This window comes from Salmo salar, chromosome ssa05, assembly GCF_905237065.1.
Source record: "Salmo salar chromosome ssa05, Ssal_v3.1, whole genome shotgun sequence".
Lineage (NCBI taxonomy): Eukaryota > Metazoa > Chordata > Actinopteri > Salmoniformes > Salmonidae > Salmo > Salmo salar.
In genome coordinates this window covers 4,710,459-4,732,713 of record NC_059446.1, presented here as the reverse complement: position 1 = coordinate 4,732,713, position 22,255 = coordinate 4,710,459, and the positions used below count along the sequence as shown (strand labels likewise).

Sequence of the window (22,255 nt, the reverse complement as noted above, 5' to 3'; positions counted from 1 at the left end):
GGACAATGACCCAACACACCTCCATGGTGTGTAAGGGCTATTTGACCAAGAAGGAGAGTGATGGAGTGCTGCATCAGATGACCTGGCCTCCACAATCACCCAACCTTAACCCAATTGAGATGGTTTGGGATGAGTTGAACCGCAGAGTGAAGGACTAACAGCCAACGAGTGCTCAGCATATGTGGGAACTCCTTCAAGACTGTTGGAAAAGCATTTCTCATGAAGCTGGTTGAGAGAATGCCAAGAGTGTGCAAAGCTGCCATCAAGGCAAAGGGCGGATACTTTTGAAGAATCTAAAATATATTTTGAGTTGTTTACTACCTAATTCCATATGTGTTATTTCATAGTTTTGACATCTTCACAAGTATTGTACAATGTAGAAAATAGTACAAAAAAATTAATAAGAAAAACCCTTTAATGAGTAGGTGTGTCAACTTTCGACTGGTACTGTAAGTCTGTTTGGGGTCACCTGAATGTAAAAGCAATGTCCCTCCGCTGTTCTCTGAACACTGTATGTCTGACTGTCAGTATGTCATTCAGACCAGAGGTGGATGTGACTCTGAGTTGTATTTATTAGTGCACAACGTAGCAAAACATTTTTTTTTTTGCAACGAAAACCCCCCCCCCCAGTCGTTTCTTATTGGTCAAGAATTGATGTAGACACTCCGTTTCAGTCTTTCTTCTGTTTTCCTTGAATATATGACCCAGGGCTCCCAGTCTGAAGTCCAGACTTGAGCTCTTCCGTATGCCTAGCTCCTGTTCTAATACTTAATGAGATATTTGTAGAAAATAGAAAATACATTTTAGTCATCTAATGCAGTTTAGCCTAGCGTTAGACTTAATGAGATATTTGTAGAAAATAGAAAATACATTTTAGTCATCTAATGCAGTTTAGCCTAGCGTTAGACTTAATGAGATATTTGTAGAAAATAGAAAATACATTTTAGTCATCTAATGCAGTTTAGCCTAGCGTTAGACTTAATGAGATATTTGTAGAAAATAGAAAATACATTTTAGTCATCTAATGCAGTTTAGCCTACCGTTAGACTTAATGAGATATTTGTAGAAAATAGAAAATACATTTTAGTAATCTAATGCAGTTTAGCCTAGCGTTAGACTTAATGAGATATTTGTAGAAAATAGAAAATACATTTTAGTAATCTAATGCAGTTTAGCCTAGCGTTAGACTTAATGAGATATTTGTAGAAAATAGAAAATACATTTTAGTCATCTAATGCTGTTTAGCCTAGCGTTAGACTTAATGAGATATTTGTAGAAAATACATTTTAGTAATCTAATGCAGTTTAGCCTAGCGTTAGACTTAATGAGATATTTGTAGAAAATAGAAAATACATTTTAGTCATCTAATGCAGTTTAGCCTAGCGTTAGACTTAATGAGATATTTGTAGAAAATAGAAAATACATTTTAGTCATCTAATGCTGTTTAGCCTAGCGTTAGACTTAATGAGATATTTGTAGAAAATAGAAAATACATTTTAGTCATCTAATGCAGTTTAGCCTAGCGTTAGACTTAATGAGATATTTGTAGAAAATAGAAAATACATTTTAGTCATCTAATGCAGTTTAGCCTAGCGTTAGACTTAATGAGATATTTGTAGAAAATAGAAAATACATTTTAGTCATCTAATGCAGTTTAGCCTAGCGTTAGACTTAATGAGATATTTGTAGAAAATAGAAAATACATTTTAGTCATCTAATGCAGTTTAGCCTAGCGTTAGACTTAATGAGATATTTGTAGAAAATAGAAAATACATTTTAGTCATCTAATGCAGTTTAGCCTAGCGTTAGACTTAATGAGATATTTGTAGAAAATAGAAAATACATTTTAGTCATCTAATGCTGTTTAGCCTAGCGTTAGACTTAATGAGATATTTGTAGAAAATAGAAAATACATTTTAGTCATCTAATGCTGTTTAGCCTAGCGTTAGACTTAATGAGATATTTGTAGAAAATAGAAAATACATTTTAGTCATCTAATGCAGTTTAGCCTAGCGTTAGACTTAATGAGATATTTGTAGAAAATAGAAAATACATTTTAGTCATCTAATGCTGTTTAGCCTAGCGTTAGACTTAATGAGATATTTGTAGAAAATAGAAAATACATTTTAGTCATCTAATGCTGTTTAGCCTAGCGTTAGACTTAATGAGATATTTGTAGAAAATAGAAAATACATTTTAGTCATCTAATGCAGTTTAGCCTAGCGTTAGACTTAATGAGATATTTGTAGAAAATAGAAAATACATTTTAGTCATCTAATGCAGTTTAGCCTAGCGTTAGACTTAATGAGATATTTGTAGAAAATAGAAAATACATTTTAGTCATCTAATGCTGTTTAGCCTAGCGTTAGACTTAATGAGATATTTGTAGAAAATAGAAAATACATTTTAGTCATCTAATGCAGTTTAGCCTAGCGTTAGACTTAATGAGATATTTGTAGAAAATAGAAAATACATTTTAGTCATCTAATGCAGTTTAGCCTAGCGTTAGACTTAATGAGATATTTGTAGAAAATAGTTTTCTAGTTTTCTCTAATGAGTAACTCCAGTCAGGCCTTGCACTCTCTTCCTGTAGGATTCCATGGGTAGATATTCCATCGCTTTGCACAGCAGCGTCTTGAAACATTTTGAGTTAGTTTAGCCTAGCATTAGACTGTTTCTCAACCAGTGTGTTAGAGCCCACTGGTGGGTCATGGCACATTCCTTCCTTTTGTGACCCTGGTTTAAAGGGTCGTGACCTAAGGGTGGATTTACATGAATAAAATATGTCTAGTCGGGGTCTGTCTCCAACTTCGGATTTGTATCTTCTCTGTTTACGGTCCTTGGATGTGATGTGGCTGGAATTACATTCCTCCCTCACCTCTTGAGTTCAGCTATTTATCATACCGTAAATACCATAGTATAGAGACAAACAAAATAAGGATAGAAAATTCAAACTATACAGGAGCTTCTCATCTAAGCCATGTTTGCACACTTGATTTTAATGCAATGATTCACAAACGCCTTTAATTTTCAATCTGGCAAACAGAGCATTTTAAGGTAATTTTTTTTGCAGGGACGTGGTGTGGGAGAGCTGTTGTCTTTACACTTTACCACTCAGAGGGGCTATGTGGTGTAGATGACTACCTCAGGAGGTAGTGTGGGAGACATCTCTTAAAAAAAAAAAAAATTTAAAAAGAGATTTGGCCTTCCCTGTGGCTCAGTTGGTAGAGCATGGTGTTTGCAACGCCAGCATGGTGTGTGTGTAACGCCAGAGTTGTGGGTTCGATTCCCACGGGGGGCCAGTACAAAAAAAAAAAAATAATAAATGTATGTATTCACTACTGTAAGTCGCTCTGGATAAGAGCGTCTGCTAAATGACTAAAAATGAAAATGTAGAATGTAGTTCCATCTCTTTACACTACACAGGTATCTCTATCCTGGACCGTGTGTGTGGTCAGTCTAAGTAGTGTGAAGAGGTCCTAACTGGCTCCTTGTTTGGTTGCTTTCTGGGTGACATGAAAACAACTGAGAATGTGTTAGATCTTCTACACTGTGACCCATTTAAGGAGCTACATGGTGGAATCATTCCAACACTAGTCTATCACCTCTGATTCAGCTAATCAGCACGCGTTTATTGTTGTTTATAGATGCTGGTTTGGGAAACACTGTCCTAAATGGTAACCTATTCTCCACATAGTGCACTACTGTTCATAGGGCGCAGGTCAAAAAGTAGTGCACTATAAAGGAATTAGGGTGCCATATAGGATGCAACCTGTGAGGACCTGGGGATGAGGGAACTCTGAGTCCCTGCTGTGTTGGGTGTTCTGCTGCCAAGGCAAGCCCATCCATACCAACTCTCCTCACAGAAACAGGCCTTGCATGTAGTTCTATGCAAGGAATTAAAACCTTAGCTCATTGTAGGTCAATTGAAATAAATTCATTAGGACCTAATCTATGGATTTCACATGACTGGGCAGGGGCGCTGCCATGGGGAGCCAGGACCAGCCAATCAGAATGAGGTTTTTCCCCACAAGGGCTTTATTACAGACAGAAATACTCCCCAGTTTCACTAGCTGTCTGGGTGGCTGGTCTCAGATGATACCGCAGGTGAAGGAGCCGGATGTGGAGGTCCTGGGCTGGCGTGGTTACACGTGGTCTGCTGTTGTGAGATCAGTTGCACTTACTGCCAAATTCTCTAGAACGACATTGGTGGACATTCTTGCAGTCAGCATGGCAATTGCACGCTCCCTCAAAACTTGAGACATCTGTGGCATTGTGTTGTGATAAAAATGCACATTTTAGAGTGGCATCTTATTGTCCGCAGCACAAGGTGCACCTGTGTAATGATCGTGCTGTTTAATCAGCTTATTGATATGCCGTCTTGGCAAAGGAGAAATGCTCACTAACAGGGATGTAAATGCATTTGTGCACAGAATGAGAGAAATAACCTTTTTGTGTGTATGGAACATTTCAGGGATCTTTTATTTCAGCTCATCAAACATGGGACCAACACTTTACATGTTGTGTTTTTATATTTTTGTTCAGTGTGTCCTCTCTCTCTCTCTCTCTCTTATATATTCCATGAATAACCCTCTCTCTTCTCTCCTCTATAGGCCATGAGTATATACTGTATAACCCTCAACGGTCCAGCACCATGGGGATTCAGACTTCAGGGGGGGAAAGACTTCAGCATGCCCCTCACGGTGTCCAGGGTAAGCTGTGTGTGTGTGTGTGTGTGTGTGTGTGTGTGTGTGTGTGTGTGTGTGTGTGTGTGTGTGTGTGTGTGTGTGTGTGTGTGTGTCACTCACCGAGCCTTGTTGCTCGACCACCAGAGATCATCTGCTGACCGTCCACTCTTCAGTCTGCATGGTCGATTCAGCAGATGCAACAATATGTTGATTGGTGCCAACGATGCAGCTTTCCAATTTGCTTCTTAATATAAATCCACAAGCGTTCTATAATTACACTTGGTTTGTGTATCTTACTGTCTGCAAACAGGTAGTTGGTATTTTCTTAGTAAGTTGCAAACGTCGCTAGCTAATACTGATACCTGTGATGGTGTAGGCCTAAATCAGCATGTTTGTGCAACAGTATCTTCTAAATCTGAGAGGAATACGCAAAGCGTGAATGTTAGCTACATGAAGTAAGAGAAACCATTTTAATGTAGCCAAAGATTGTAGGGTCCCACTCCCATAGGAAACACTGACCAACACTTTGGTTCCTACCCTGTCACAATAAGGCCTCAATAGGGATCCTATTGGTATTCTATGAATGCCTCCTGGCTTTTTCATTCATTGTCATGTCAAACACTGTATTCAAAATGCCCCTTATTACATTATAACTGTATAATTAGAATACTCATTATATTTCCATGATTCCAACAGTTCAACCAACTGTTTTGATCTAAATCTCAAGTCATATCACAATTTCAATATTTGGTTAAAAATAAGGCCTTGATTTATTTAAATTTTAGATTTTTTTTGGGGGGGGGGTCCCCTCATCGTTCAATTTCTGGTTGAAGTTTGATTGAATAGTATAAAACCATCAGAATGGAGAAATGAATGTGTTCTCTCCCTGAGGTCACACACAACTCAGAGAAAATCTAGAACATGTATTATTCATTAGTGATATGAAATTTTGCCTTTTTGTCTCTCGTTCGCTCTTTCTGTCTGTCTCGTTTTTATTTTCGTGTCAAATCGCCAGTTTGGCAAAGAAATGAACACATAATAGTAAATAAGTTTTATCCAGCAGTAAATATAACACTAGAGCAGGAAACAAAGAATACAAAATTAATCCAGAATAATTTTAACTGAAGGTGTTTGAATCCAGTGTACCACAAAGAATAGATTCAAGTATGAACCAGTCCTACATCTATATATACACGTACATGCCATTTGCTGTGTGTGTGTGTGTCTGTGTGTGGGGGGGGGGGGTCTATATGTGTGGCTTTGTGTCCGTGTCCCCATGTTTTGTATCCCCTGTGGACATTAAAGAATTATACAGGTTACACGCTACTCTGCTCAGTCAAACAACCGGATACGTTTCATCCATATGCTACAATTCCTAAGCAGCTATTTTGAAGTCGGCTATATCTGAATGCAGCATAAGCTCCTTGACCCCAGTGTGACCTGAACCCCTGGGTCTGACCATGACACCTGTTGTGGGTTTTATTTGAACAGCAAACTATGGGGGGGGAAGAGGGAGAGGAGGGGAGAGGAGAGAGAGAGAGGGGGGGGAGAGAGAGAGAGAGAACAGCTATATATGATGGGTGGCATTAAATCCATGTTTCAGCTCTGAACCTATGGAGGAGAATAGCAAGCTAGAGTGAGTGTAATTTAAATCCATGTGTCAGCTCTGAACCTATGGAGGAGAATAGCAAGCTAGAGTGAGTGTAATTTAAATCCATGTTTCAGCTCTGAACCGATCAGTTGCCTCTCAGTTCATGCATTCCTCTGACAGTGTGTCAGTGGGGTGTGTCCCAAATTACACCCTATTTCCCTGTGCACTATAGCACTCCTTTTGACCAGGGTTCATAGGGCTCTAGTGAAGAGGGGGGCCCATTTGGGATGTAATCAGTATGTATGATACAGTATCAGACTGAGTTGCTCCACTTCTCTCTCTCTCCTCATAAGGACATGTTGTGGCTTGTTTAGTCTTGCCCAGGAACAACTTGTTACTATGTTAGGTCACTGTATCTTAGCTAAATGAAGCGTACGTAGCTAAATGTTTTCTCTGATTAGTCCATAAACGACTGGCAATGGAACGGAGTGACACCCAAACACAGGGTTTCCAGCCCTTATAAGTGCAACGTTTGTTGGCGTGTCTGTGATGGAAGGTAGCGATTAAACCAGCCTGTCTGTACATGCACTCTGTGGCTCTTCCTACCTCTCTTCTCCCTACTATTTCTCTTCTCGCCTGCCTTCCCTCGCGATCTCGCTCGCCTGTCCGGCCCTCGCTCTCGCTCACACTCACTCAGTACCAGCCTAGTATCATAACAAAATGTTTCCTCTGGATCGGTGACAGAACAGGATTTAGATTTATTTTCCTACCAACGAAGAAGACCACATGACTGACTGAGAGGCAAAGGCTTTTATAGAGGAAACTGTTCCACCAAGATGTGCGTATAAAAATCAGAAGTGGCACGTAGAAATGGTAAGCTATATTGGCACTCCAGATGGGGGAAAAGGTTGCTTAGCCCTGGTGTAACCTATTTCTGGGCAACTTCAGAAGGGTAATACAGAATCTGCCAAGGCCAGCGGGAGGAGGGAGGTCAGGGGGCAGTTATTTATATATTAAAAAAAAAAAAAAAAAAATACCCAGAAAGACTTATCTTGATCTCTGACTCCCTCTTGAGTAATTTGTGTCATTTTTTTTTTTTTAAGTGTGCTTAAAGCATCAGACAAGCTCAATACATATAGTTGATTTTATTAAAACACATAGTGTGTCTATATATGGAAAAATACACATACAATTGTTTTTTTTTTTTTTTTTGGGGGGGGGACTAAGCTTCCTTCCACTCATTGAAACCAAACAGACATTTTTGTAGAGTAACAATTTGACCTCTGTAATCTACAGGCTTTTATATTAAGAGACAATGGAAATGTAATGGCTGCTTAGAGGTTGCTCTCTATGGATGACTAACGGCTAGGTTGGTAATGGTATACCTACCATGGTGTCCCAGTCATTCAGCTCTGGTTGGGTTCATAATGGTATACCTACCATGGTTGTCCCAGTCATTCAGCTCTGGTTGGGTTGGTAATGGTATACCTACCATGGTTATCCCAGTCATTCAGCTCTGGTTGGGTTGGTAATGGTATACTGGTTGTCCCAGTCATTCAGCTCTGGTTGGGTTGGTAATGGTATACTGGTTATCCCAGTCATTCAGCTCTGGTTGGGTTGGTAATGGTATACTGGTTGTCCCAGTCATTCAGCCCTGGTTGGGTTGGTAATGATATACTGGTTGTCCCAGTCATTCAGCTCTGGTTGGGTTGGTAATGGTATACTGGTTGTCTCAGTCATTCAGCCCTGGTTGGTAATGGTATAATGGTTGTCCCAGTCATTCAGCCCTGGTTGGGTTGGTATAATGGTTGTCCCAGTCATTCAGCCCTGGTTGGGTTGGTAATGGTATAATGGTTGTCCCAGTCATTCAGCCCTGGTTGGGTTGGTAATGATATACTGGTTGTCCCAGTCATTCAGCTCTGGTTGGGTTGGTAATGGTATACTGGTTGTCTCAGTCATTCAGCCCTGGTTGGTAATGGTATAATGGTTGTCCCAGTCATTCAGCCCTGGTTGGGTTGGTATACTGGTTGTCCCAGTCATTCAGCCCTGGTTGGGTTGGTAATGGTATAATGGTTGTCCCAGTCATTCAGCCCTGGTTGGTAATGGTATACTGGTTGTCCCAGTCATTCAGCCCTGGTTGGGTTGGTAATGGTATACTGGTTGTCCCAGTCATTCAGCCCTGGTTGGGTTGGTAATGGTATACTGGTTGTCCCAGTCATTCAGCTCTGGTTGGGTTGGTAATGGTATACTGGTTGTCCCAGTCATTCAGCTCTGGTTGGGTTGGTATACTGGTTGTCCCAGTCATTCAGCTCTGGTTGGTAATGGTATACTGGTTGTCCCAGTCATTCAGCCCTGGTTGGTAATGGTATACTGGTTGTCCCAGTCATTCAGCCCTGGTTGGTAATGGTATACTGGTTGTCCCAGTCATTCAGCTCTGGTTGGTAATGGTAATGGTATACTGGTTGTCCCAGTCATTCAGCTCTGGTTGGTAATGGTATACTGGTTGTCCCAGTCATTCAGCTCTGGTTGGTAATGGTAATGGTATACTGGTTGTCCCAGTCATTCAGCCCTGGTTGGTAATGGTATACTGGTTGTCCCAGTCATTCAGCCCTGGTTGGGTTGGTAATGGTATACTGGTTGTCCCAGTCATTCAGCCCTGGTTGGGTTGGTAATGGTATACTGGTTGTCCCAGTCATTCAGCCCTGGTTGGGTTGGTAATGGTATACTGGTTGTCCCAGTCATTCAGCTCTGGTTGGGTTGGTAATGGTATACTGGTTGTCCCAGTCATTCAGCCCTGGTTGGGTTGGTATACTGGTTGTCCCAGTCATTCAGCTCTGGTTGGTAATGGTAATGGTATACTGGTTGTCCCAGTCATTCAGCCCTGGTTGGGTTGGTAATGTTATAATGGTTGTCCCAGTCATTCAGCTCTGGTTGGGTTGGTAATGGTATACTGGTTGTGCCAGTCATTCAGCCCTGGTTGGGTTGGTAATGGTATACTGGTTGTCCCAGTCATTCAGCCCTGGTTGGGTTGGTAATGGTATACTGGTTGTCCCAGTCATTCAGCCCTGGTTGGGTTGGTAATGGTATACTGGTTGTCCCAGTCATTCAGCCCTGGTTGGGTTGGTAATGGTATACTGGTTGTCCCAGTCATTCAGCCCTGGTTGGGTTGGTAATGGTATACTGGTTGTCCCAGTCATTCAGCCCTGGTTGGGTTGGTAATGGTATACTGGTTGTACCAGTCATTCAGCCCTGGTTGGGTTGGTCATGTTTGGCTCCAGGTGTTCTCTGCTTACCTCAGCGTTTCCCAAACCGTTTTGTTTTCCACCCTAACACTACACATGTTCCCCCCTAACACTACACATGTTCCCCCCTAACACTACACATGTTCCCCCCTAACACTACACATGTTCCCCCCTAACACTACACATGTTCCCCCCTAACACTACACATGTTCCCCCCTAACACTACACATGTTCCCCCCTAACACTACACATGTTCCCCCCTAACACTACACATGTTCCCCCTAACACTACACATGTTCCCCCTAACACTACACATGTTCCCCCCTAACACTACACATGTTCCCCCCTAACACTACACATGTTCCCCCTAACACTACACATGTTCCCCCCTAACACTACACATGTTCCCCCCTAACACTACACATGTTCCCCCTAACACTACACATGTTCCCCCCTAACACTACACATGTTCCCCCCTAACACTACACATGTTCCCCCCTAACACTACACATGTTCCCCCCTAACACTACACATGTTCCCCCTAACACTACACATGTTCCCCCCCTAACACTACACATGTTCCCCCCTAACACTACACATGTTCCCCCCTAACACTACACATGTTCCCCCCTAACACTACACATGTTCCCCCCCTAACACTACACATGTTCCCCCCTAACACTACACATGTTCCCCCCTAACACTACACATGTTCCCCCCCTAACACTACACATGTTCCCCCCCTAACACTACACATGTTCCCCCCCTAACACTACACATGTTCCCCCCTAACACTACACATGTTCCCCCCCTAACACTACACATGTTCCCCCCTAACACTACACATGTTCCCCCCTAACACTACACATGTTCCCCCCCTAACACTACACATGTTCCCCCCTAACACTACACATGTTCCCCCCTAACACTACACATGTTCCCCCCCTAACACTACACATGTTCCCCCCTAACACTACACATGTTCCCCCCCCTAACACTACACATGTTCCCCCCCCTAACACTACACATGTTCCCCCCTAACACTACACATGTTCCCCCCCCTAACACTACACATGTTCCCCCCTAACACTACACATGTTCCCCCCCTAACACTACACATGTTCCCCCCCTAACACTACACATGTTCCCCCCCTAACACTACACATGTTCCCCCCCTAACACTACACATGTTCCCCCTAACACTACACATGTTCCCCCCTAACACTACACATGTTCCCCCCTAACACTACACATGTTCCCCCCCTAACACTACACATGTTCCCCCCCTAACACTACACATGTTCCCCCCTAACACTACACATGTTCCCCCCCTAACACTACACATGTTCCCCCCTAACACTACACATGTTCCCCCCCTAACACTACACATGTTCCCCCCTAACACTACACATGTTCCCCCCCTAACACTACACATGTTCCCCCCTAACACTACACATGTTCCCCCCCTAACACTACACATGTTCCCCCCTAACACTACACATGTTCCCCCCCCTAACACTACACATGTTCCCCCCTAACACTACACATGTTCCCCCCCTAACACTACACATGTTCCCCCCCTAACACTACACATGTTCCCCCCTAACACTACACATGTTCCCCCCTAACACTACACATGTTCCCCCCCTAACACTACACATGTTCCCCCCTAACACTACACATGTTCCCCCCCTAACACTACACATGTTCCCCCCCTAACACTACACATGTTCCCCCCCTAACACTACACATGTTCCCCCCTAACACTACACATGTTCCCCCCTAACACTACACATGTTCCCCCCTAACACTACACATGTTCCCCCCCCTAACACTACACATGTTCCCCCCTAACACTACACATGTTCCCCCCTAACACTACACATGTTCCCCCCTAACACTACACATGTTCCCCCCCTAACACTACACATGTTCCCCCCTAACACTACACATGTTCCCCCCTAACACTACACATGTTCCCCCCTAACACTACACATGTTCCCCCCTAACACTACACATGTTCCCCCCTAACACTACACATGTTCCCCCCTAACACTACACATGTTCCCCCCTAACACTACACATGTTCCCCCCTAACACTACACATGTTCCCCCCTAACACTACACATGTTCCCCCCCTAACACTACACATGTTCCCCCCTAACACTACACATGTTCCCCCCCCAACACTACACATGTTCCCCCCTAACACTACACATGTTCCCCCCTAACACTACACATTTTCCCCCCTAACACTACACATGTTCCCCCCTAACACTCCACAGCTGATTTGAAATGATCAAAGCTTGATGATTTAGTTGATTATTTGAATCAGCAGTGTGTAGCGCTGTGGCAAAAAAACAAAACGTGTCCCGAGGACCAACTACAAGGGAGGAGCGAAAATGTGCAGACACTCAGACCTCTGTGGAATGAATTTGACACGTGTTCTCTGGTATGTTTATATACTGCAGGTATTATCAGACAGGATAGAGACTCGGTATGTTTATACTGCAGGTATTATCAGACAGGATAGGGACTCGGGTATGTTTATATACTGCAGGTATTATCAGACAGGATAGGGACTCGGGTATGTTTATATATTGCAGGTATTATCAGACAGGATAGGGACTCGGTATGTTTATACTGCAAGTATTATCAGACAGGATAGGGACTCGGTATGTTTATATACTGCAAGTATTATCAGACAGGATAGGGACTCGGTATGTTTATATACTGCAGGTATTATCAGACAGGATAGGGACTCGGTATGTTTATACTGCAGGTATTATCAGACAGGATAGGGACTCGGTGTGTTTATACTGCAGGTATTATCAGACAGGATAGGGACTCGGTATGTTTATACTGCAGGTATTATCAGACAGGATAGGGACTCGGGTGTGTTTATACTGCAGGTATTATCAGACAGGATAGGGACTCGGTATGTTTATATACTGCAGGTATTATCAGACAGGATAGGGACTCGGGTATGTTTATACTGCAGGTATTATCAGACAGGATAGGGACTCGGGTATGTTTATACTGCAGGTTTTATAATTGACTGCTTTCTGAAGTACTGAATGACACTGAGGTGTCCATCTCCACACAGTGATCTGTTTCAGTAGTGTTATGTCACCTTGATGGGCCGTTTCCAGACATGGAGAATGACATGCGGGACTATGGTCATAGTAACAGGCCTTTTGCCGTCGGGCAATTGACTGCTTGTTGTCGTATTAGTGTTCCACGGAGACAGGTGAAGTGACAGTACAGTCATACTTGTGTTTTACACCACCTGTTTAGGTTATATCCCCTGGCTGTTTCCATACTGACATGTAGACTGACAGGAGTACAGTCATACTTGTGTTTTACACCACCTGTTTAGGTTATATCCCCTGGCTGTTTCCATACTGACATGTAGACTGACAGGAGTACAGTCATACTTGTGTTTTACACCACCTGTTTAGGTTATATCCCCTGGCTGTTTCCATACTGACATGTAGACTGACAGGAGTACAGTCATACTTGTGTTTTACACCACCTGTTTAGGTTATATCCCCTGGCTGTTTCCATACTGACATGTAGACTGACAGGAGTACAGTCATACTTGTGTTTTACACCACCTGTTTAGGTTATATCCCCTGGCTGTTTCCATACTGACATGTAGACTGACAGGAGTACAGTCATACTTGTGTTTTACACCACCTGTTTAGGTTATATCCCCTGGCTGTTTCCATACTGACATGTAGACTGACAGGAGTACAGTCATACTTGTGTTTTACACCGCCTGTTTAGGTTATATCCCCTGGCTGTTTCCATACTGACATGTAGACTGACAGGAGTACAGTCATACTTGTGTTTTACACCACCTGTTTAGGTTATATCCCCTGGCTGTTTCCATACTGACATGTAGACTGACAGGAGTACAGTCATACTAGTAGGTCGCTGTTGACTGACTGATTTCATAATAAAAAAAGGCCTTTTCCTTTAAGCTCAGACTGGCTGATGTCATACTGGCAGGCCCCTGTGTCAGACTATTGACTGACTTGTAGCGTAATAAAAGGCCTATTCTTGTCGCCCCCTAGTCTAGTCGCCCCCTAGTCTAGTCGCCCCCTAGTCTAGTCGCCCCCTAGTCTAGTCGCCCCCTAGTCTAGTCGGCCCCCTAGTCAGCCGCTCTGACTGGCTGACAGACTTCTCCCTCAGGCTGTGACTGGCTGGACCTCCAGGAAGTGATGTGTGGGTGGTCTGGCCTGTGTCTCTCTCTGTCCCAGGCCCCCTGAAGTATCGTCTCGACCCAGAGAGAGAGAGCTGATTACACAATAAAGAACAATCCTACTGACAGCAAGACTAAAGCTTCAGAGAGAGGCTGCAGGCTGAAGAGATCGTCTCTCGCTCTCTGTCTCTCTCTCGCTCTCTGTCTCGCTCTCTGTCTCTCGCTCTGTCTCTAATAGCATGGGAAACATATGTTTACATTGCCAAAGCAAGTGAAATAGATAAACAAAAGTGAGAAGAAACAAAAACGTCAACAAACTATTAGAAATGAACAGTAAGTGTTGCACTCACAAAGGTTTAAAATATCAGGACATGTACATTATTATAGTCACAGCAAATTTTTTTTTTTTTTTGTAGCAATAGTACTAAAACGAACTTATAGTACTAGTTCTGTGTGTGTGTGGGACAGCTCATGTAGTTGGTAGCGTTGAGGTTTGATTTATTTGGAGGATTCTACAGCTGTATGTGTTTTTGAGTTTGGTCAGGTAACTTTCCATCAGTGTCTTTCTAGATGGTTGTCCTGTAGACATGTTACATGGCGATTCTGTCCCTCTGCTATTGGTTCAGAATGGTTACGTGGGGATTCTGTCCCTCTGCTATTGGTTCAGAATGGTTACGTGGCGATTCTGTCCCTCTGCTATTGGTTCAGAATGGTTACGTGGCGATTCTGTCCCTCTGCTATTGGTTCAGAATGGTTACGTGGCGATTCTGTCCCTCTGCTATTGGTTCAGAATGGTTACATGGGGATTCTGTCCCTCTGCTATTGGTTCAGAATGGTTACATGGGGATTCTGTCCCTCTGCTATTGGTTCAGAATGGTTACGTGGCGATTCTGTCCCTCTGCTATTGGTTCAGAATGGTTACGTGGGGATTCTGTCCCTCTGCTATTGGTTCAGAATGGTTACGTGGCGATTCTGTCCCTCTGCTATTGGTTCAGAATGGTTACATGGGGATTCTGGTCCTCTGCTATTGGTCTCAGAATGGTTCGTGGGGATTCTGTCCCTCTGCTATTGGTTCAGAATGGTTACGTGGGGATTCTGTCCCTCTGCTATTGGTTCAGAATGGTTACGTGGGGATTCTGTCCCTCTGCTATTGGTTCAGAATGGTTACGTGGGGATTCTGTCCCTCTGCTATTGGTTCAGAATGGTTACGTGGGGATTCTGTCCCTCTGCTATTGGTTCAGAATGGTTACGTGGGGATTCTGTCCCTCTGCTATTGGTTCAGCATGGTTACGTGGGGATTCTGTCCCTCTGCTATTGGTTCAGAATGGTTACGTGGGGATTCTGTCCCTCTGCTATTGGTTCAGAATGGTTACGTGGGGATTCTGTCCCTCTGCTATTGGTTCAGAATGGTTACGTGGGGATTCTGTCCCTCTGCTATTGGTTCAGAATGGTTACGTGGGGATTCTGTCCCTCTGCTATTGGTTCAGCATGGTTACGTGGGGATTCTGTCCCTCTGCTATTGGTTCAGAATGGTTACGTGGGGATTCTGTCCCTCTGCTATTGGTTCAGAATGGTTACGTGGGGATTCTGTCCCTCTGCTATTGGTTCAGAATGGTTATCTGGCGATTTTGTCCCTCTGCTATTGTTTCAGAACTGTGTGTGTGTGTGTGTGTGTGTGTGTGTGTGTGTGTGTGTGTGTGTGTGTGTGTGTAGGATGGTATGTCTGAATGCTCTGCTTCCGTCCTCCTCTCCCTGTATGAGCTAGGAACACGACGTTTCCTGTAAATTCCTGGAATGCCGTCATTCCTCATGGCTCTCCCGTTCCCAGACCCTGGCAACAGCAGAGCCCTTTCTCTTCTCTCGGTATCCATTGGCTGTGTCCCTCTTCCCTATATAGTGCCCTACACATTGGCTGTGTCCCTATATAGTGCCCTACACATTGGTTGTGTCCCAAATGACACCCTATTCCCTAGTTCACCAATGCCCTATGTGTCCTGGTCAAAAGTAGTGCCCTATTCCCTATGTGTCTGGTCAAAAGTGGTGCACTACTGATTTGCCTAGTTAAATAAGGAAATGTAGGGACTAGAGTTCCATTTGGGACTCAGCCCAGGTGTCCTGACATCATCAGTCTCCCAGAACACCGCATGACCATCTTCTCACATCTCCAAAGGAATGATTTACCGCTGACATCACTGGAAGAAAAACCAGCCCTGACCCCCCCCCCCCACCAGCCCTGCGCACTGCCCCCCCAGCCCTGCACCCACCCCACCAGCCCTGCCCCCCACCCCTGCGCCCCACCAGCCCTGCACACCCCCACCCCTGCACCCCCACCCCCCCTGCACCCCCACCAGCCCTGCCCCCCCACCCCCCACCAGCCCTGCCATCAGAAGTCTCTATCTTGTCTTTAAATCTGGGGGCTTTGTGGAGCTGTAAACGTAGTGATTGCTGATCTTTGGGCCCTGTGGAGCCACAGAAACCTGATGTCTCCCCCTCTATCTCAGAGCACATATCACCTTGCTGTGTGTAGTCATGAAATTACACATGGCACGTTAATAAGCAGGCAGTGGGATTTGTGACCGGTTCCAGAGCAAGCTGTGTTATCGTCATGTAGTCTGTTCTCTGCCAGGGTTCAGGGTTAGCTGTGTTATCGTCATGTAGTCTGTTCTCTGCCAGGGTTCAGGGTTAGCTGTGTTATCGTCATGTAGTCTGTTCTCAGCCAGGGTTCAGGGTTAGCTGTGTTATCGTTATGTAGTCTGTTCTCAGCCAGGGTTCAGGGTTAGCTGTGTTATCGTCATGTAGTCTGTTCTCAGCCAGGGTTCAGGGTTAGCTGTGTTATCGTCATGTAGTCTGTTCTCAGCCAGGGTTCAGGGTTAGCTGTGTTATCGTTATGTAGTCTGTTCTCAGCCAGGGTTCAGGGTTAGCTGTGTTATCGTTATGTAGTCTGTTCTCTGCCAGGGTTCAGGGTTAGCTGTGTTATCGTCATGTAGTCTGTTCTCTGCCAGGGTTCAGGGTTAGCTGTGTTATCGTCATGTAGTCTGTTCTCAGCCAGGGTTCAGGGTTAGCTGTGTTATCGTCATGTAGTCTGTTCTCAGCCAGGGTTCAGGGTTAGCTGTGTTATCGTTATGTAGTCTGTTCTCAGCCAGGGTTCAGGGTTAGCTGTGTTATCGTCATGTAGTCTGTTCTCAGCCAGGGTTCAGGGTTAGCTGTGTTATCGTCATGTAGTCTGTTCTCAGCCAGGGTTCAGGGTTAGCTGTGGCTGTGTTCTGTTCACCGCTCAGATGACTCACTCACTCACACTCACTCACTCACTCACTCACTCACTCACTCACTCACTCACTCACTCACTCACTCACTCACTCACTCACTCACTCACTCACTCACTCACTCACTCACTCACACTCACAGGACTTGTCATGGGGGTGGATGAATAATTCAAAGGTGACTGGTGTGTTGCCTGAAGAAGGGATGACAGCCTAGTAGTTTCTCTGGCTGGTTAAATGTTGTCATCTCTAACAGGGCTGGTTAAATGTTGTCATCTCTAACAGGGCTGGTTAAATGTTGTCATCCCTAACAGGGCTGGTTAAATGTTGTCATCTCTAACAGGGCTGGTTAAATGTTGTCATCTCTAACCCCCTAACAGGGCTGGTTAAATGTTGTCATCTCTAACAGGGCTGGTTAAATGTTGTCATCTCTAACAGGGCTGGTTAAATGTTGTCATCCCTAACAGGGCTGGTTAAATGTTGTCATCTCTAACAGGGCTGGTTAAATGTTGTCATCCCTAACAGGGCTGGTTAAATGTTGTCATCCCTAACAGGGCTGGTTAAATGTTGTCATCTCTAACAGGGCTGGTTAAATGTTGTCATCTCTAACAGGGCTGGTTAAATGTTGCCATCCCTAACAGGGCTGGTTAAATGTTGTCATCTCTAACAGGGCTGGTTAAATGTTGTCATCTCTAACAGGGCTGGTTAAATGTTGTCATCTCTAACAGGGCTGGTTAAATGTTGTCATCCCTAACAGGGCTGGTTAAATGTTGTCATCTCTAACAGGGCTGGTTAAATGTTGGCATCTCTAACAGGGCTGGTTAAATGTTGGCATCTCTAACAGGGCTGGTTAAATGTTGGCATCTCTAACAGGGCTGGTTAAATGTTGGCATCTCTAACAGGGCTGGTTAAATGTTGTCATCCCTAACAGGGCTGGTTAAATGTTGTCATCTCTAACAGGGCTGGTTAAATGTTGGCATCTCTAACAGGGCTGGTTAACCTTCAGTTCCTACTAGGTGTTCTTGTTGGGATTCATATTTGAACTAAAATCAAATTGTATTTGTCACATAGTTTACACCAGTTTACAAACTAACAGTGAAATGCATACATACGGGTCCTTCCCCACAATGCAGAGAGAAAAATGGAGAATAATATTAACTGTTGCACTTTGAGTTAATGCTAGGTGTTCTCACTGATCGGTACTGGCCCCTACAGCTCTGTGTTAACGCTAGGTGTTCTCACTGATCGGTACTGGCCCCTACAGCTCTGTGTTAACGCTAGGTGTTCTCACTGATCGGTACTGGCCCCTACAGCTCTGTGTTAACGCTAGGTGTTCTCACTGATCGGTACTGGCCCCTACAGCTCTGTGTTAACGCTAGGTGTTCTCACTGATCGGTACTGGCCCAACAGCTCTGAGTTAATGCTAGGTGTTCTCACTGATCGGTACTGGCCCCTACAGCTCTGTGTTAACGCTAGGTGTTCTCACTGATCGGTACTGGCCCCTACAGCTCTGAGTTAATGCTAGGTGTTCTCACTGATCGGTACTGGCCCCTACAGCTCTGAGTTAATGCTAGGTGTTCTCACTGATCGGTACTGGCCCCTACAGCTCTGTGTTAACGCTAGGTGTTCTCACTGATCGGTACTGGCCCCTACAGCTCTGTGTTAACGCTAGGTGTTCTCACTGATCGGTACTGGCCCCTACAGCTCTGTGTTAACGCTAGGTGTTCTCACTGATCGGTACTGGCCCCTACAGCTCTGAGTTAATGCTAGGTGTTCTCACTGATCGGTACTGGCCCCTACAGCTCTGTGTTAACGCTAGGTGTTCTCACTGATCGGTACTGGCCCCTACAGCTCTGAGTTAATGCTAGGTGTTCTCACTGATCGGTACTGGCCCCTACAGCTCTGTGTTAACGCTAGGTGTTCTCACTGATCGGTACTGGCCCCTACAGCTCTGAGTTAATGCTAGGTGTTCTCACTGATCGGTACTGGCCCCTACAGCTTTGTTACAAAGGAAAGGTCTTAAATAAAAGGCTACATCATCTGGTTAAACCTGAATGACTCATGTTGTTATGAATCACTTACACACTGACATGGCTGGTTTTTACCTTGACTTACTGCTCGGGGATAACACTGTAGTGGATACGTCTAGCAGCAGGCTTTGTTGTAAAAGGACTGGTTCATGTGAATGAGTTGTGTTGTGAGTCACTATCAGAACTATATTTACCTTGAGTTAGTGCTACAGTATTTACTGTCACTGTGGTAGATACTGGAGCTCTACAGCAGCCCAGCAGGCTCTACTTTCCATTTCTCAGAGGGATATTTATGGTCTTCCGTCAGCTGTGCTGTGAGTGATGTAAGGAGAAGCTGGCTAGCTGTGTCTCTCCCAGGACAGAGATGTGCTGTAAGGAGAAGCAGCTGGCTGTGTATCTCCACAGGCCAGAGCTGTGATGCAAGGAGAAGCTGGCTAGCTGTATGTCTCCCAGGCCAGAGATGTGATGTAAGGAGAAGCTGGCTAGCTGTGTCTGTCCCAGGACAGAGTTGTGCTGTAAGGAGAAGCTGGTTAGCTGTATGTCTCCCAGGACAGAGTTGTGCTGTAAGGAGAAGCTGGCTAGCTGTATGTCTCCCAGGTCAGAGCTGTGATGCAAGGAGAAGCTGGCTAGCTGTGTCTCTCCCAGGACAGAGTTGTGATGTAAGGAGAAGCTGGCTAGCTGTGTCTCTCCCAGGACAGAGTTGTGCTGTAAGGAGAAGCTGGCTAGCTGTATGTCTCCCAGGACAGAGTTGTGCTGTAAGGAGAAGCTGGCTGTGTCTCCTAGGCCAGAGCTGTGATGTAAGGAGAAGCTGGCTGTGTCTCCTAGGCCAGAGCTGTGATGTAAGGAGAAGCTGGCTGTGTCTCCTAGGCCAGAGCTGTGATGTAAGGAGAAGCTGGCTGTGTCTCCTAGGCCAGAGCTGTGATGTAAGGAGAAGCTGGCTGTGTCTCCTAGGCCAGAGCTGTGATGTAAGGAGAAGCTGGCTGTGTCTCCTAGGCCAGAGCTGTGATGTAAGGAGAAGCTGGCTGTGTCTCCTAGGCCAGAGCTGTGATGTAAGGAGAAGATGACTGTGTCTCCTAGGCCAGAGTTGTGATGTAAGGAGAAGCTGGCTGTGTCTCCTAGGCCAGAGCTCAGCCCTGAACAACTTGGACTCGGGGGTAGGCATAGTAAATGTAAATCCAGGGGAACTCCAATTTAGTATGATATGTTACATTTACTATGGTATGTATTATTTGTGGATGTCCATCATCCATTTTGAAAGATGTGTTACGAATTGTAATTTGTACAATATGTTCCGAATTTGCAAAACGTATGACATGTTACAAATTCTAATTTGTTTGTGGTTGGGGTTAAGGTTAGGAGTTAAAGAGTTAGGGGAAGGGTTAGCTAACATGCTAAGTAGCTAAACAGTAGTATGTATTAGCGACGTTGTCCGCGATGAGATTCGAACACGCAACCTTTGGGTTGCAAGACATTAGCGTTATATGGGTTAGGGTTAACCCTAACCCTTAACACAGTAGGTTGAAAGGTACTGGTAGACCTCTCCTTTAATAAAACACAGTAGGTTGAAAGGTACTGGTAGACCTCTCCTTTAATAAAACACAGTAGGTTGAAAGGTACTGGTAGACCTCTCCTTTAATAAAACACAGTAGGTTGAAAGGTACTGGTAGACCTCGCCTTTAATAAAACACAGTAGGTTGAAAGGTACTGGTAGACCTCGCCTTTAATAAAACACAGTAGGTTGAAAGGTACTGGTAGACCTCTCCTTTAATAAAACACAGTAGGTTGAAAGGTACTGGTAGACCTCTCCTTTAATAAAACACAGTAGGTTGAAAGGTACTGGTAGACCTCTCCTTTAATAAAACACAGTAGGTTGAAAGGTACTGGTAGATCTCTCCTTTAATAAAACACAGTAGGTTGAAAGGTACTGGTAGACCTCTCCTTTAATAAAACACAGTAGGTTGAAAGGTACTGGTAGACCTCTCCTTTAATAAAACACAGTAGGTTGAAAGGTACTGGTAGACCTCTCCTTTAATAAAACACAGTAGGTTGAAAGGTACTGGTAGACCTCTCCTTTAATAAAACACAGTAGGTTGAAAGGTACTGGTAGACCTCTCCTTTAATAAAACACAGTAGGTTGAAAGGTACTGGTAGACCTCTCCTTTAATAAAACACAGTAGGTTGAAAGGTACTGGTAGACCTCTCCTTTAATAAAACACAGTAGGTTGAAAGGTACTGGTAGACCTCTCCTTTAATAAAACACAGTAGGTTGAAAGGTACTGGTAGACCTCTCCTTTAATAAAACACAGTAGGTTGAAAGGTACTGGTAGACCTCTCCTTTAATAAAACACAGTAGGTTGAAAGGTACTGGTAGACCTCTCCTTTAATAAAACACAGTAGGTTGAAAGGTACTGGTAGACCTCTCCTTTAATAAAACACAGTAGGTTGAAAGGTACTGGTAGACCTCTCCTTTAATAAAACACAGTAGGTTGAAAGGTACTGGTAGACCTCTCCTTTAATAAAACACAGTAGGTTGAAAGGTACTGGTAGACCTCTCCTTTAATAAAACACTATAGTTCATACCAAGTTGACATTAAAGTGACATTTTGAAATGATCTAGGGTGACTTTCGTTGATCCGAGTGAGTCATGTGTTTTATAAATGGTTTCACTGATATCAGAATGAATGTATTTTTATTTTTTAAAGAAACGGTTTCACTGATTTTCCGTTGTTTAATAGAAGACTCAATGATACACCATCATTGTCTTGCTGATAAGATGCGCTGTTTCTAACCCCTTTATGCTCGCAATGAACGTTTTTAAAAGCAGTCTTTATTACAAATGGCAGATTAAATGAGACCATCTGATTTAATTATTCTGTGTAGCAGGGTTTGATGTGTAGCAGGGTTTGATGTGTAGCAGGGTTTGATGTGTAGCAGGGTTTGATGTGTAGCAGGGTTTGATGTGTAGCAGGGTTTGATGTGTAGCAGGGTTTGATGTGTAGCAGGGTTTGTTGTCTCCTCTCCTAGTCTCCTTCCTTCCTAGTGTTGACTAACTGTGGTGGGGTGCAGTGGGTCCTTCCTTCCTTCCTTCCTTCCTTCCTTCCTTCCTTCCTTCCTTCCTTCCTTCCTTCCTTCCTTCCTTCCTTCCTTCCTTCCTTCCTTCCTTCCTTCCTTCCTTCCTTCCTTCCTTCCTTCCTTCCTTCCTAGTATTGACTAACTGTGGTGGGGTGCAGTGGGTCC

General features: G+C 44.2%; 1 protein-coding gene across 1 annotated transcript in view; it reads left to right on the top strand.

Moving 5' to 3' along the window:
- Positions 1–22,255, top strand: part of LOC100196664 (PDZ and LIM domain 7) — a gene marked incomplete at its 3' end in the record, with an annotated part of 74,052 nt that overhangs the window by 4,913 nt on the left and 46,884 nt on the right. Inside the window, 1 exon segment of the mRNA NM_001141693.1 lies at positions 4,614–4,712. Coding sequence (NP_001135165.1) covers positions 4,617–4,712 — 96 coding nt within the window. The 5' untranslated portion in view covers positions 4,614–4,616.